Here is a 17,490-nt window from a genome sequence, read left to right on the forward strand (position 1 = left end):
ATGCAGTCTTATGATGCTATATCTAAATCTCCTTTCTGTTCAGTCTGCTCACCTGCCCTATTGGTAAAGTCATCATTTCTTGAAATATTTGATTCCTTTTTCTCAGCTCTCCAAGGATTTCTGTTTTAACTAAAACTTTACATCTGTTCATATTCTTTTTTTCCCCAAAGTCATAGTAAGTGCAGATTCAGTAAAAAAAGGGAACTGTGCTGATTTAAAATTTGATCTTAACTTTATATGAATATCCTTTTGAAGAATAAAACACTGATGCACTTGTTTCAATGGTTTAAGAACTTATTTTCCAATTGGTGATGTGACAGATTTTTATTAATTATTCATTGTATTGTTAAAATTTAATGAATAAGCATAAAAGTAACATTTTGCAACATGACACAGTAGAAAGATCAAAAATTATGTCATAGAGATGTAAATTACAACAATGGTTCTTCTACCTGCTAACTGTATGATCTTGGAAGGGCATGTAGTCTTAGAGTTTTAAGGTCCACATTTTACATTTAGGGATGAAATGCAATTTTTAAAGTTTTCGTGACAGTCAAAAGAAAACAGCTAAGCAGAGCCCAGAACATTCAGGCACCTAATGTATGCAAGCTACCATCATTATAATTATTTGCATTATTATTCTTGAATTGTGCTAAACCTTGAATATGCCTACTATAATTTCTTTTGGAGTTTTGTCTACATTATAAAACTATCACAATAAGGAGAAATTAGTCAATGATAGATCTGTTAATTCTTTTGGTTATTTAAGTCATGGTATCACTTGTTTAAAATCTTAGCAAATATTGGCAAAGCATAGCCTATTAATTACATAGTATATATAACTATCTAATATAAGTAATGGCACAAAAATTTAGGTAAGAGGAAACAGCAAGATAATACATCAGAAATAGTGCACAATAATAGAGTTAGATTTATGCTGTTTAATATCTCAAGCCTCACATCAACTCTGCTTTTGGAAATTTGGAGTCAGCTTACAGGTAGCCAACATGGGGCAGATAAAGGATGCAGAAGCAGAGAATAGGTTTGCCATTTATGAGAGTGAAGACAATTCATCTTTTATAGAGCACTGTGATCCAGCCTCTCTTGTATTCAGGTTGTATATCTATGAAAATAACCTAGATCTTCATCCATGACAAGTCTGAGCCCCTGTTAACTGTGCCCTTGTAAAACCATGGCTGCTGCCTGTGCACTTGGTACCAATACTAAGAACCATGCTAGATAACCATTTATAGACAGGGTTATTTCTTGGTAATCCAAAAACAATTGTGGAAACCAGAGTGTGCATTCATAATAGAGAAGTCTTTTCTTTGTGTTTGAGTGGCTTATTGGGACAGTTAGGAGCACAGGGTCTATTTAGGCCTCTCCTCCTCCCTCCACCCTTCCCCTCTCACCCTTCCCATATCTGCATGCATTCCTCTTGATCTGAATTATATTCCTGAAGAGTCTCTTGTTTTTTCTTTGTTTGTCATGCTCTCTTCAAAATGGTGAAATAAATGTTGAAACTTGAGAATGGATATGGTCAGTTGGCTTATTTTATGTTTCTGAACAGTATCTAATATTGGCTTTAGACCTGAAGTACAGTTGATGAAGGCCTCACTAGAGATATAATTGTAAGACTTAACCTTATTGCCTAAAAGTGGTTTATAGTTGATTTCTAAAGTATGAGACAAATTTGTCATGCCCTTGTCAACAAGATTGGATTTTCTCCCAGATAACATAATGGCAAAAATTTCAGGAATGGTATGGTTTGAATATATTTTGTTCCTTCCAAAACCCATATTGAATTCTAAGCCACGTTGTGAGGTTTTAAGAAGGTAGAAACTTAATCTCTGATCTTCACAGGTGGGACATTTAAGAGGTAATTAGGATTAGATATGGTCATTAAAAGTCCCCATGAGTGAATACTAGCAGCTTTATAAGAGGGAGAGACCACATCCCTTGTAAGCACCATTGAAGCATCAACTCCTTCCTAAGATGTTCATTTAAGAAAAAATGCCTTTATTTGTTTATTTTTAATGTGGTGCTAAGGATCAAACTCAGTGCCTCACACATACTGGGTAAGCACACTGCCACTGAGCCCCAGCCCCAGCCCTAGATGTTCATTTTTATCTGTTAATAGCTGCAACCTGCTTGTTTCTGCTTCTGTAATCATGCTTGCTTTGAAGCTGCAGCAGGAACCACAGTTGCCTGAAGATGGGGAGAAAAATCAAAGCTACTTGCATGAGAAATTCTTGAAACCTGAAAGTCTGTACTTTATAAAAGATACTGAGAACAAAGGGCTGTGCTCAGCTTTCAGAGAAGACTGCTGAGCCCGCACCATGCTGAATAAATCTTGCTCTTCTACATCTCAAGTGCTGCTTGCCTCTTTCCAGTGCCATAATTTTCCATATTTTTCCTTGACATCTTTTGGTGTGTTGGCTGGGAATCTGACAACCATGGTCAGGGAACTGGAGAAAGCTGTGGCTGCTAGACTGGTGACAGATGGATAGGTGCCACCCAGCCACTTGCCAGAACCCGACTCTCAAGCGGCGCTGGCCCCAGCTCCCACTGCTTTCTGAACAAACTTGGAAGCAGAACAAAAGCAGGTGTCAGGACAGGACATCAAAATGGTGAATCTCCTGGAGGCATCTGCCTAACTCAGGTCCCACCCTATGGTGGAAGGTGAACTGATTGTTGGGACTAATGACACATTAAGTAACTCTGGCTGACTCCTTACTCCCTGGCGAGTAAGCAAAATCAAGGCCTCAAAGGTGGCTTCAAAAGTTAATGACGATAAATAGGACCACTGTCAGGGATTGGTTAACAACAGTTCTGCGAACGTGATCAGCTCGTGCTTGCCATATAGTCCTATGGGAATCTCGCCTGCGGGAACCCCCCTGCCTTGCTGACCTTTAAGCTGATTGGTTCCCATCTAGCCTCCACCCTACATAAAAGCTATGTGACTTCCTCAATAAAAGAGTTCCTGCTGTGACTGGTCTCCCTGATGCATCTGATTGTCCTCCGCCCAGAGGACTGGGGGGCGGTTTGACCTTGTTGGGGAGTGTCCCCTTCCCTTGTTGATGGTGAGAAGAGCAAGGGGGCTAAAGACCCCGACACTGATCATTTCCCAGTGACCAGAATGTCACTCAGTACAGGGTCTGCTTCCTTAGGAGGTCTGTCTGTCAATTCTATTGTGTGTGTATAGTGGGAAGGGGGCAGGGGCTGGAGTGAACAAGAGTCCCTGTTCCACTATTTTCGGTCTACAGAGTCTGAGTGAGTCCTAACCTGCTATTCTGTGGTGACCTTATAAGGCCTAAGGCAGTGCCAACCCCTGGGGGATCAAGAGTCCCTTCCTGAAGTTTTGGTCCACGTCAGCGGCTTATACTGACCTGCCATTGATGCTAAGAGGCCCCTAAATCTCTGTGAAGAGAGCAGCCTGGCAGAGGAAGGTATGCTTTCCCCCCTCGTTCACATCATGGGCAGCTCAGTTTCAAAACCTTTAGTCTAGAGAAAAAGGATGCTGGCAGGGGAAAAGACACCAAAACTCCTGTAGATATCCCTCTGAGCCTTATGTTAAACTATTTTAAAAAGTCCTAGGATAAAAGGGAAAAAGAACCCAAAATATGATAGAATACTGATTTTTTTGGACTCAGGAAGCTATCTTAAAGCCATCAGTATTCTGACTCAAACTTTAGGCCTTCTGAAGGCCAAAACTCCCTGACTTCTGCCTTCAGGGTTGATGCCAACAGTGAGGGGGAAAAAAATCTGAGCCGGCTACAGTGGCTTCCTCTCCTCCACCTGCCCTGTCTCCTTCCCCATTCATGCTAAGGAAGGAATTAAAGCAATGCCAAAAGACTCTTCAGATTTTATCTCAGGGGAAGAACAAGAAATGATTTGGAGGACAACAATAAACAGTTTGGGAGTAATTATGGTCATGCCATTTTTTCCCTCAAAACCTGTCTTGTTTAAGCTCATGGTTTCTGTGATAAATTCACATTTGGTCCTGCATACCTAAATTAATATGTTTTGCTCCAATTAGTCTTGTTTTGAGTTTTTAGTCCTTTGTTTTTTCCTGCTGTCTTTGTTCAGGTCAATTATTCAAGGAAAATATATAAAGTCTTTGTTCCTGATGGTTTTATATGTTTGTGTACATCTGTGTATTATATTTCTCTCTCTCTCTATATATATATATATGTATAATATATATAATATAATTTATATATAATATATGTTGATATATATATCTCATGTATATGTATCAAAATTGACTTATAGATAAATGAGTACTCATAAATTTAATAAAAGGATCCAAATACTTCTTCGTCCACATGACTTAAACATTTAAGAAAAAATTCAGTTTAAATTGGTTAAACAGATAAGAATAAAAATGTCTTTAAAATTACAAAGCCACATATTTTTCTAGGTGATCAATCAATAGAGTGTTTGGTTTCTATAAAATGTTTAAAGATGTAATATCCATTGCTTCTAGGATTTTTCTTTAGCAGGAACAGATGGTTTGTACTGTTAGCTACATTGTCTGTTATCTTCATTTTTATGGTAGCCTAAAGTAAAATTAAGTAAATTAAACATAAAAGGGTTTAGTATTCCTAAATGTGTTTGTTAGAGGAGACATTTAGTTAATTTGACAGGTTAAAATACTAAAATATCAATTGCTAAATATAAACTCCAGTACTCCTGACTTCTTGAATTCCATAAGATAATATATTTAAGTATTATATATGTTTTCATAAATTGGTAAATAAAAAAGGAAAATGTCCCTAATGCTTCCAAGAGAAACCACATGTGGTTAACAAGACCTTGAGATCCTGACTGATAACACAACTAGTAGAGAAAAATAAAGGAGCTGAGAAGCTTCTCACTAGTCACCAAGAGAAATCCCCTGAAGGATCTTAGCTGACTTTTAACAGTAGATAGGAACAAGGTCAATTATGACCAACTTGGTCTTAAACACCTGGAAGGAGAGTTAAATCCAAAGTACAGGTGTACATGTGTTGGCATTCATTCTAAAGTGACACAATTGGTGATAAAGGGGTTGAAGATCATCTGGAAGTTACAACTAGGCAAACTGTGTTAGGAAACCCACCTACACTAGATCAAGCTTTGTCAACTGCTTTGCTAAGGATTAGGTTTAGCCCGAGACAGACACCCCAGAGGCCCCTGAGGACAACAGCCCTGCTTTAGTCATTTTGGAAGCTGACCAATCTACGTAGAGCATAAGCTTGAAAAAGCAACTGTTGACTGGAAGAAATAGACTACTCTATATTTGTCTATTTACTGTGATGTTTTGACACTGCCATGCTTTACACATCTCAGTTGCCACAGTTTTAACCTTAGTTTTCACTTTAGGATTATCAGCATCTGCCCCAGCTGGTTGGCATTGGGTTGAAAAGCTTCTACTAGCAGAACTTTACCTCCTTTTGACAGGATGCTTTGTGACTATTAGTTGTGTTTGATCTGGCACCTATTGTGGACCTGACTCTCTCACCTTGTGAACCCATGTCTTCATGTGACTTGATCAGGCCAAGGTATCACCACAACCCTTCTTTATCATACCCATTTCTCCTACCGGGGAACTATCTCAGGGACCTACAAGTTGGTTAAAAAGGTCACCCACATCCCAGTTCAGACCTGAACAGTTTTAAAACCCCAAGAAATTATTTGGAAGATGGTTTCCAACTTTTGGGGAAATTCAAGAGTCTTATAAGTATTGTGGTTTTTGTGTTAGGGGTCTGCCTTCTCCTGCCTTGCCTGGATCTATTTCTAGTTTCATAGAGGTTCTAAGTAAAGGAAAAATGACTGCTCATGATGTTATATAAATATAAACCATTAAATCAGGATGATGCACTTTGACCCTAAAAGGATCTGAACATCGGGGGGAATATGGTAGAGATTTCTTCAAAGCACAAAAAAGATACCATGATGCCATCAGTATCAATGTGACCCTTCCACAACTCAGCTGTAACATTTTTTTGCCTTCAAATGAAACCCACTCATGGGAACTAAGAAGTCACTCACTTGGAGGAGACTCCCTCAGGAGTTCAAGAACTCCCCTACACTCTTCGGCATAGCCTTGGCCACTGACTCAGTTGGTTTCCAGGTCAGGAACTAAACTGTGTCTTACACAATAGGTTGATGACCTTCTGTTGGCCAGCTCAACACAGTCTCAATGCCTACAAGGAACAAAGGCCCTCATTTTCCCTGCTATAAGAGGTAGGCAGGCTATCAAGTATCAAAGAACATGGGCTGGGGAGATAGCTCAGTTGGTAGAGTGCTTGCCTCCCAAGCACAAGGCCCTGGGCTCGATCCCCAGCACCACAAAAAAAAAAAAAGAAAAAGAAAAAGAAAAGTATCAAAGAACAGGCACAAATCTGTCAGAGGCAGGTTTAATACTTAGGTTTTAACATCATGCGGGGACTAAAAGAAAACATGCAATTTGTGGCATCCCTACCTTCACCACGCATGAAAAAGTCCAAGAATTCCTAGGAGCAACAGGGTTCTGCAAAATATGGGTCCCTGGATTCTCGGACTTGGCCAGACCCCTGTATGATGACGGAAAAGGAGAGAAAAAGGACCAAGCTAGGAGTTGATGTTTCAAATAATCAAGGCCAAAGTCTCCAAGGTCCCAACCCTAGGGTTTCCCAATGTAACCAGAGTTTTCAACCTCTTTGTTCATGAAAAGAAAGGAATAGCCTTGGGAGTCTTAACCTGACTCTGTCATGGCCAGATGGCTGCTCTGCCTCAGAGCACTGATAGCCACTGTCTTGCTGATAAGGGAAGCTGACAACCTAACACTGGGACAAAACCTCAGTGTTAAAGTCCCATACTCAGTTGTAACCCTAATGAACAACAGAAGGTCACCACTAGCTCACAAATGCAGAAATGGCTCAATATTAAGGGTTGCTATATAAAAATCCAGGGGTAAAACTGGAAGTTGTACAAACTATAAACCCAGTTACCTTCCTGCTTGGCAAAACAGGGTCCCCTGACCATAACTATTTAAAAGGACTGGAAAAAATATTTTCCAAAAGATCAGACTTGACTGACAGACTGCTCTAGAACAGACTTGATCCTGATTACTGATAAAAGTAGTTTTATGGAAAATAAAAAGAGGATGACTGGGTATGCTGTGTGTCTGACTCTAACGTGGTGGAAGCAGAGGCACTTCCCTAGGGATGATCAGTACAAAGAGCAGAATTATGGACATTAATTAGGACATTAGAACTCAGCCAAGACCAGTGGGTCAACATCTAAACCAACTCATGTTGTGCCTTTGCTTCTCTACATGTCCTTGGAGACCTACACAAGAAAAGAGGACTCCTTATTGCAGAAGGGAGAGGAATCAAAAAACAAGCTGAGGATTGGGGATATAGCTCAGTTGGTAGAGTGCGTGCCTCGCAAGCATAAGGCCCTGGGTTCAATCCCCAGCACTGCCGAAAAAAAAAAACCAAGCTGAAAATCTGAAACTTCTAGAAGTAGTATGGGAGTCAAAGGAGGTGACAGTTATCCACTACAAGTGTCATCAAAAGAGAGATGACCCAGTGACAAAAGGGAACCTCCATGCTGATGCTGCCACCAAAAAAAAAAAAAAAAAAAAAAATCCAAAGTCTTGCTACCACCAGAAAATGCTAGCTCTTCCCAGGTACTCTCCCTAGGAAGGGAAATAGATTTTAAAAAAAGGAGACAACAAGGCCAAGACAAGACGGTGGCTCACATGAGACCACCAAGTTTATATTCCAGAACAACTAGCTTACAGACTGGTCCACCAACGTGAACTGACCCACATGGGGAAAGCTGCCATGGGAACCTTATTAGGCCAGTTCTACCTCATTGCTCGTCTCCCAACACTCTGCTCCTCTGTCTCCCAGCGCTATACGATCCGCTTACAAAACAATGCTCACCAGGGACCTAATACACCAGCAGGAACACAGCACTGTGGACTGTCCCTGTTTGAGGATATAGAAGTGAACTTCACTGAACTCACCCTGAGCCGAGGATATAAATACTTATTAGTTTTCATCTGCACCTTCTCAGATGAATGGAAGTCTTTTAACCCTAACTAAAAAGACAAAAAAGTAACGAAGGTTCTTTTGAGGGACGTTATTCCTAGATATGGGAGCCTCTAACTATAGGGTTAGACAATGGACCAGCATTCGTGGCTAAGACAATACAACAGGTGATGAGGGCTTTAAAATTTTGGTGGAAAAAAAAAAAGAGCTGCCCATCGCTCTCTTAAAAATAAGATGTTTGCCCCAGGTAAGCATAGAATTTTTGCCATTTAAAACCCTGTATGGGCAACCACCTCTGCTGGTCAGCTTAAGGGAGACACCAAAGATTCAGGAGACTTAAATTTACATAAACAGCTACAAAGATTAGGGCTCACTATCTTACAAATACGTAAGCGGGTCACAGATAGAATACCCATATCCTTGGGCATAACTCTTCACCTTCATAAACCTGGGGACCAAATACAGATAAAAGACTGAAAAAAGGAGTCCTTAAAATCATTGTGGAAGGGGCCCCACACTGTAATCTTAACCACCCCTACTGCTCTCAAATTAACAGGAACAGATACCTGGATCCACCACTCCAGAGTCAAACCCACTGGCCCAACTGAGGATCAGGGGAAATGGAAGACAGTCCTTAATCTGGAGAGACCCCTGCACCTGATGCTACAAACAAGAGACAAAGATCTCAAAGCCAAGCTCTGGTCACACTGGAAGCTGGTCAGTCAACATGCAGCTGAAGCTTGAGGAACTGACTGGTGAAAGAAATGAACTGTTTTATTCTCTACAAATATTTCCTTACTATTATATACTGTCTTCCTATTCTCAGTATGTATGCTTACAGCTATTGTTTGCTGTTATTAATTTGGTCCCTCACAGTCCTACCAGATTCCACCTCCTCATGCGACCCACATATCCGAGTAACTGGATCCGACCAGGGAGGTGCATGGAACCGAGTAACTTATTCACAAATAGATGACCCAGGGAAAGGTAGAGAAGAGATCACAGATTGTATGGTGAAAATTGCCCATGTGCCTATACAGACTTGGAAAGAAAGGGACACAGATAACTTCTTTGGAGAATGGGTCTTTTAGACAGGAACTAAGACAACAATGGGGGAGATTTGGGCTATATCTTCTGGGTATCTACTTATTCCTTTCCTCCTGCTCCTTCTAATCAGCATCATAAGGAATTTAGTAAAAACAGTTGTTAAAAAAGAGAAAACCTCTCATCTATTACTCATGAGAGGATGCCAATAAATAGAAAATGATGCTCTCTGAAGGCTGCAGATGCATCCTGAGCATCAAGAACGGGGAATGGAGGATGGGGTTGTGGCTCAGTGGTAGAGCATCTGCCTAGCATGTGTGAGGCACTGGGTTCGAAACTCAGCATCACATAAAAATAAATAAAGGTATCTACAACTAAAAATATTTTTAAAAAGTGGAGGAATGAGGCGGCAACTCAACTCCTTCCTAAGATGTTTATTTTTATCTCTGTGAATAGTTTCAACCTGCTAGTTTCTGCTTCTGTAATTGGGCTTGCTTAGCAGTTGTGGCAGGAACCCGAGCTGCCTGGAGATAAGGGGTGGGGGGAATCACAGCTACTTGCATGAGAAAGTCTTGAATCCCAGAAGTCTGTACTATATAAAATATACTGAGAACAAAGGACTGCACTCAACTTTTGGAGGAGACTCCGTTGAACCCACACCAGTGTGAAATAAACCTTGTTCTTCTATATCTTCAAGTGCCGCTTGTCTCTTTCCAGTGCCATAACTTTCTGTATTTTTCCATAAACAACACAATGCCCTGAATTAACTTCAGACTCTGCCAGCAGGATTTGCCTCCATGCTTTACAAAATTACTCCATGACTACTCCAGCTGCGGTTCAACAAATCTAGAAATGGCTTCTTGTCATCACTTTGAAGGGAGCAAGAGGCAGACCTTGGCATTCATAGGGTTCTGATTCTGCAGATGCACAAAATGCAAGTGGTGTGGGATCTTGGCAGTTTCCAATGAGATTTCAAAGGAAAGACTGGGAGGCCATGCAGAGACACAGTATATGGGCCAATCTGTCCAGAGGTTCTCCACTAGAATGCCTAGTGAAGCCATGGTGGGTAGGACTGCCATTCCTGAGACCTCAGGAAGGTAGAGTATTCAAAAGCATCCCACCTCAGCCTTGGAAGGCCACAGGCATAAGTCACAGAACAGCAATGTGGAATGCAGACAGCCAGGCCATGGGGACAGGGATGCCCAAGGCCTTCGAGGCCCACCTCCCATTGCAGTGTGCACAGGATGCCTAACGTGGACCCTTAAGATTTTATCAGAAAAAAACCCCACACAATATATTAAAAAATATTAATGTCTGCCCTATTGGGTTTGGATCTTGCTTTGGTCTGATTACTCTTTAGTACTTACCTATTCCTTCCTTTTGAAATGGGAATGTGTACTCTATGCCTGTTCCACCATGGTACATTGGGAGTAGGTAATTTTGATTATATAGGTTCAGAGCTGGAGGAGTTTGCCTTGAGTCTCAGATGACACTTTGTATTTTGGAGTCTGAAATTAATGCTAAAATGAGCTAATACTTTGGGACTGTTGGATCGAACAATTGTACTTTGCATGTGAGGACATGAATTTGAGGGTGGGGCAGGAACCAAATGCCATGGTTTGAATGTGATCTGTCCTCTCCAAAACTCATGTTGAAATAAATTTATTAGGTATTGGGGATTGAACCCAGGGGCACTTAACACCTGAGCCACATCCTAGTCCATTTATTATTATTATTACTGTTTTAATTTAGAGACAGGGTCTCACCAAGTTCCTTAGGGCCTTGCTAAGTTGCTGTAGCTGGCTTTGAACTCACGATCCTCCTGCTTCAGCCTTCCAAGCCACTGGAATTATAGGTATGTGCCACTGACCCCAGTTTCTTTTTTTTTATTTTTTATTTATTTATTTTTTCTGACCCCAGTTCATGTTGAAATTTAATCCTCATTGTAAGATATTGAGAAGGTAGAAGTTTAATCCAACTATGGTGTTTAGAGGTAGGTCCTCTGGGAAGTGATTAGGATTATATGAGGTCATCAGAACAAAGGCACCATGATTGAATACTAGTGGTTCTTTTTATTTCCTCAAATATTTAACATGATAAATCCTCAAACACTGATCATTTCTTTGAGGGGAAAACATTCAAAATCCTATAGGCAATAGGTCAGTGATTGATCTCAGACTGAAAAAATGGGCAAGAGATGTCCATGGCAGAAAGTAGCATCAGTCTACTGATCATAAGCTTTTTAACTATTTTGGTTATAAAAGACAAAAAAAAAAAAAATGTTCTCATTGTCTGGCCATCCGTCTCAACTCTAGGAATACCAAAATTTTTAAGGCATGACCATAAATACATTTAAGTCAGGGCCTAGTGTTTGCCTTTCCTGTCTTGTTGCCCATTACAGTAATTATGTCCATCTTGTTTCTGATAAGGATTACTAGCTTTATTTCTACTATTCTGGAATGTTATCACCTCCACTGACACTAGGAAACCTAGTTCTATAACACATGTCCTCTCAAAATTCCTAGCCGATAAAGACAGTGATATAAGGTTCCTAATGATACCTGTACCCATCTTCCTAGTTCATTTCTTAATGTTTACAGTAGTGCCCCTAAGAGTACCCCCTAAGTAGTGCCTCTCCAGAAAGAGAGTCAGTAGTCCTTTCTTTAGTCTTTTGTAATAAATCTATTCTAAAATGTCTGCCTCCCTGAGTATTCTGACCTCCATAATATTTGGGCCAAAAGAGTTCTAGCAACTTCACCTCGATGATTACAATCTATTGACATAGCTAAGCCTCAAAGATTCAATAATTTCAGAATCATGTTAGGATAAGTTCAGGGCATCTTTGTAAAGATGTTAAATCCTAAGTGATCCCTTATTTAAAAGTTTTCTCCTGTATAATCTTATAGTGTGATTTCCAAATAAACTAACTCTACCTAAATCCTTGTCTCTGGGTCAACTTTTGGGGGGAATACAAATTAAAGCAGTAGATTAGACCCCAAGGTTTCTCATAAGTAAGTTAATTCTACTCAGTAATCTTGATAAAATTGATCTAGCCTGAATTAACTCAACCAATATCAAATAAGTACACACCCACAAAATGTGCTGCATCTTATAAAAGTTTACAAGTAAAATGATTGATTCTAATAAATTATCAGTAAATTCCAATTTATCAGAAAAATCCATGAAAAATGGCTTATTAAATAAGTTGTATTAGGAAAACTGACTACTGATTTGGAAAAGTATGTGGTTAGAGTCCTGCCTCATTGCTTATAGCAAGGTAAATTCCAAATTTATGCATAAAGATTGAAGCCAACATTATCCCAAGGGAAAAATGGATTATTTCAAAGTAATCTCAAGCAGAAATAAAAACCCAGAAAATATGAAAGTAGACTAGATTGGATAAATCTGACCATAACTCAACTTCAAATATTTTTTACAACAAATAATTAAAAAAAAAAAAAGAATTAACCAATTGGAGCACTGATCTTTTGTCTCCATACAAACACACTTAAAGCATGTGAATCTCTGAAGCATCTTTTAGGGCCCAGCTTAATCAGATTATTTTCTTGACCCATTCTGCCCTGTTTCTATGGCTTCACTCCTAATTCTTTCCTTCTTTCTATCCCTGGCTGGTACATTGTTAGGCCCTCTCCTCAGTCTTTCCTACAGTGCCTCAAACCATAAGAGTGACCACAAAGTGACAGGGGCACATTTATGGAACAATTAGCATTGCATAAAGAAAACACTCTCTCCCAAATATGACATCTAACCTCTATGGAGACAAAAGCAGGAATTTTCCAGGGCCAAGGAGTGGGGGAGAATCGTGAACAACAGTCTGAGAATGGCCATTGGGCGTACAGATAAATTTGCAGAGGATAATGCAGCCAAACACAGCCTAAACAGAAAACAAGTGGAGATGCAAAGTGGGTGAAGTGCAATGGGAAAGTCTACCAAAAAGGTCACTTGGCTCACTTCACAGAGTGCCATTCAGAAGGTATCTGGCTAATGAGAAGGGTATCTGATTAGATTTATGTTTTCAAAAGGTAGGCTTTAAAAAAGTGCTGATGATAGACTGAGGAGAAGACAAATTGGGTACAAAACAGCTAGCAAATTTTATCAGGTACAAATGGGAGCATTTTAAATGAGTGTATCTTAAATAATCACAGTTGAAGCGTAGTAGTTTGGAAAGAGGACTAGAGTGATGTCTCTAAGGTGGGGAGATAAAGCATTATTTTTACTTTTCCTAATTTCATACTCCATTTAAATTCATGACCTCACTCGAATATTTGTGTATTAGGCACTGATTCTGGCGTTGGGGATATGATAGTGAGTAAAACAAATTAAAATAACCCCTTGAGGAGTTTATACTTTGATATTCAAAGCAAATCCTCCAAAAGGATACCAAAACTGCCGACTTAAGGCAAAGAGAAAGAATAGGCAAGCTTGTCTAGGAAGCACACAGGAAACAAGGTCAGGAGCTTTTATTAAATAAACAACAATTTGTTTATATTTAATAAGAATTCACTTCTCCCTGTTGGTTATCAACTAAACCTAATGAGTTGGGACAATTATTACCATCCCTCTTTCCAGATTTTTAAACGGAATACCAGAAAATTTAAATAATTTGCCCAAATTTCTAAATGGCAGCAGAGAGGAAGACTCACCCCTGGGCACAATGATGTCTATCTCTTGCCTTTTCCATGAATCAAAAGAGGCAGACAGGTAGCGGGGGAAATGCTGAGGAGTGATATTGGCAAAATTATATTGTTATAGTGTGTGCGCGTGTGAATATGTAACAAATCCCATCTATGGGTACAACTCTAAATGTATAATTAGAATGCAGAGAAAAAACACAAAAAGGACTAATTTGGTTCCCTGTGGGAGGGACAGGAGCTTTATTTGTTGCTTAAAATAATGAACAGCAGGTAAGAACATGTCAGGAATTACCTATACTTAACGACAATGCTTCCAGAAACTCTCGGGAATGTGCTCAGTTTCAGGCAATGTGCTAACATTTCTGCTGCAAGAAACTAAAACTTAATGTGTGGGACATCAATTGGAGACCTTTTCTTAACTTGATGAGCGGGCATTAGTCTCCTTGGGACTACAAATGTAATTCGAGGAGACATGTAAAGCCTAAGAGTCAACAGAAAAAATCAAAACAGACAACAAAAGAATCACAATTTGTGGTACGAAAACTCTTCTTTTTTCAAATGGTGGCCGCTGTCAACACTACCTCCGTAGGCCGCTATGCAGGCAGTTGGGCGGGGACCGCCCATAACCACAGTGGCAGTGATGTTTTGTTATTGCAGATCCCCTTCATGTTGCAGGTCTCAGGAAGGCAGTCCTGTGACAGACAGACAAACTGACACACTTTTGTGGATGCAGATCTTTCCTGTCCCACAGGCAGTGCCATCTTTCACTTCACCAAGGTCAGGTACACCCACCCCTAAATGATGGACTGTACTCCAGCAGGTGACCCCATCAATGTCAGTGTGCTGCAAAACATGATGATCCTGGAGGTGGGGAATGTCGTCCACATTTCACACTGAACTCTTCCACAAAAGATGTCAGACATATTACATTTTAGGTATACAGTGCCATTTATACCACAGTGGCCAAACTGGTTTCCCTGGGAGTTGATTTTTTGGTAGCAATTCTGAGATGCACTCTTTGCACCTTTGCCAAAAATCCCCTGCACTGTTGGTCACGGTTATTACATCTCTTTTGATAGCAGTAGGCACTGTCACTACAGGGATCCCGTCCTGCACATACTCATCTTCTGGGCACTCATGGGATGTCCCATTACACCACTCTGGAAGGTCACATTCATTGACCTGTGTCTACAGAGTCTCCCTGATGGTATGAATTGCAGTCTTTGCAACAAAGCCCAAAAGCACAAGCAGCCCCAGGCCTCAGAGTGCAGTTCAACAGACAACAAGGATCTTGCTCACACTGCTGTATGGATCCACAGTCACACTCCTCTTCTTTTTCAACTGCACCATTTCCACAGCGCTTCAGCAAAAAGAATTCCCTTGTTTTGGATGGTTGTGCAGGCATGATCCTTGGTTTAAAGTGGTCTTCATAAAATCAGTATAACTGCAGTTGGTGAATTTCTCTGCTGGTACTCTGAAAGCACTCATAATGCAACCTTTTTCCCCACAAAAACAGAATGCCTTATCATGTTGCATACCCAAAGTGTGGCCTAATTCATGGGCCACAGTGTTAGCAAAGAGAGACCAGGGGTCTTCTTGGAAATTATCAACTCCACAATCAATAGGAGGATGACATATTCCTGCAACATAGGCTAGACCAAGTATAGTTATATGTGAGTTTTTTATGAAAATATGTGCAGCATCATGCTTTAGCTGGGGAAAGACTGACTTTTTTTCCACTGAGAAAATCTTCTAAAACCTGTTCATGTTTTTCATTGGGAAAGCATTTCTTTGATTCCAAATCTCAATGCCAACCAAAATTACATAAGTGCTCAACTGCTGATACAAAGAATCCACTAAATTGGACAATAAGAACTACATCCTCTTGCACCTTTGACAAGTTGCTTTGAGAGTAAATGAAAGAAATCATGATCTATCACTACAAACAGCTCCAGAAACCATGTGTGGGTCCACCAGACCCCAGTAGAATTTTGTTTCGGATATGAGCTCTCAATCATTTCAAATTCCAATTGTTGGCGTGCTATTTCCTTCTCTGTTAAACCACAGGGTGGAAACTGTGTCTTGTTACTGTGTAATCTATAAACTAGGTGTTCAACGTGGTAGAGTGCCTAACAGGTTCGATTTCATAAGTGAGGTCATTATTTTGTAACACTCCCCGAAAGCCCCCAAAACAGGTACTGAAAACAACTAGAGACTCAGGGGCCCCCTCCACATAACCATGATAGTAACAGTCATCCGGGATGAGGGGTGATCTTCCAGGAGGGCATGCTGCTCTGTGTAGGTGAGCACAGGAAGATGTGCAGCAACCAAGAGCTTCTTGACCCTAATATGGACAATGTGTTTCTGGCCCCCAAATAGCAGGCTGTAGGAAAGCCATCCTGGAATCCTTGCACCTCTGCCCCTGCTGGTCACCTTCAAGGGGATCACCACCTCTGGGGAACTGAGATGTTGGGTGGGCCCCAGCTTGGGAGAGGTCAGAAGGGCACAGAGACACTTTGAGCCACAGCAGCAGAAGAGTGATTCTCATGGATGCTCCATCCCCCACCCCCACCATTACGGAGCCATCTGCCGGGAGCAGACAAGGACTGAACGCGAGGCACTGCTTGTCTGGCTCCTCCCCCGGAGCCTCTCAGCCTGCAGGGCTGGCCTTTCCGGATTCGTGTCCTGGCAGAGTTGGATCATCAGGTGGCACTGCTGAAAGCGAGAATAAAAACAATAAAATAAATAAAAGAAAAGAAGGTTGGGGCAAGTGGTAGGACTGGGTGAGGAAATCAGGAGAGAAAAAAGAATGGATTAGCAGAAAGAAAAAAGTGGAGTCATGAATCAGGATACTGGTTTGGATTTGCTTTTAAAAAATGAAATTAGAGAGTTGGAGGGTAGAGATAAGTCGATACTGGCCATATATTGACAATGGTTGAAATTAGAAGATGGGAACTTACATGATTATCTCAATCTTTATAGGTAGTATGAAAATGTCAGTAAAAATAGAAAAAATAAAGAGACTCTACCTCAAATTGTGCAACATTTGGTTTATATCCGTTGTACTCATGCAGGACATTATTGATAGTGTCCCAATTTGTTTACAACAAAACTGGAGACATCAAAAACAATCACAATAATTCTATGTTGGTTTACATGGCCTTATGATTAACACTGTTCTCCTTTATTTAGAATCTTATTATATTCTCCATTATTCATAACTCTATCAGACTACAAGGCCCTTGACTACAGGTGTATTAACTTTCCTTAGTCATTAAAACAGCTCAAATTATCTGTTCGCTGATGACATGATCTTATCTTTACAAGACCCAAAAAGTCCAGAAGACTTCCAGAGCTGATAAATTTAGTAAAGTAGCAGGACACGAGATCAACATACATAAATCAATCACTTTCCTATACTCTAATAATGAATCTGTTGAAATTTGGAAAACTATTCCATTAACAATAACCTCAAAAAAGAAAACCTTGAGAATTATCTAATGAAGGATGTGAAGAACCTACACAATGAAAACTATAGAACACTGAAGAAAGGAATTGAAGAAGACCTTAGATGGAAAGATCTCTCAGGTTCTTAGGCAGAATTCATATTATCAAAATTACCTTACTACCAAAAGCATTGTACAGATTCAATGCAATTCCCATCAAAATACCAATGACATTCTTCACAGAACTGGAAAAAGCAGTTCATTTGGAAAAATAAGATGCTCAGAACGGGCCAAAGAAATCCTGAGCAAAAAGATCGA

At 40.3% G+C, this 17,490-nt stretch overlaps 2 protein-coding genes across 2 annotated transcripts in view; one reads left to right on the forward strand and one right to left on the reverse strand.

Annotated features, from left to right (window-relative positions):
• The window catches only part of LOC124976621 (disintegrin and metalloproteinase domain-containing protein 21-like), a 31,031-nt gene extending 22,260 nt beyond the window's left edge, over nucleotides 1-8,771 (forward strand). The window contains exon 2 of the mRNA XM_047539399.1: nucleotides 8,584-8,771. Coding sequence (XP_047395355.1) covers nucleotides 8,584-8,771 — 188 coding nt within the window. The remainder of the gene's footprint in view (nucleotides 1-8,583) is intronic.
• A 5,477-nt stretch (nucleotides 8,772-14,248) lies between these two features.
• Adam21 (ADAM metallopeptidase domain 21) lies at nucleotides 14,249-16,429 on the reverse strand. The gene is given in 17 exon segments (XM_053743348.1): nucleotides 14,249-14,314; nucleotides 14,316-14,372; nucleotides 14,374-14,443; nucleotides 14,445-14,616; nucleotides 14,619-14,765; nucleotides 14,768-14,827; nucleotides 14,830-14,913; nucleotides 14,916-14,942; nucleotides 14,945-15,100; nucleotides 15,103-15,589; nucleotides 15,591-15,653; nucleotides 15,655-15,842; nucleotides 15,845-15,997; nucleotides 16,000-16,207; nucleotides 16,209-16,299; nucleotides 16,301-16,399; nucleotides 16,401-16,429. Coding segments are annotated over 17 exon segments (2,157 nt in total).
• Nucleotides 16,430-17,490: the final 1,061 nt, after the last annotated feature.

Source organism: Sciurus carolinensis, chromosome 2, assembly GCF_902686445.1.
Source record: "Sciurus carolinensis chromosome 2, mSciCar1.2, whole genome shotgun sequence".
In the NCBI taxonomy this organism is placed as follows: Eukaryota; Metazoa; Chordata; class Mammalia; order Rodentia; family Sciuridae; genus Sciurus; species Sciurus carolinensis.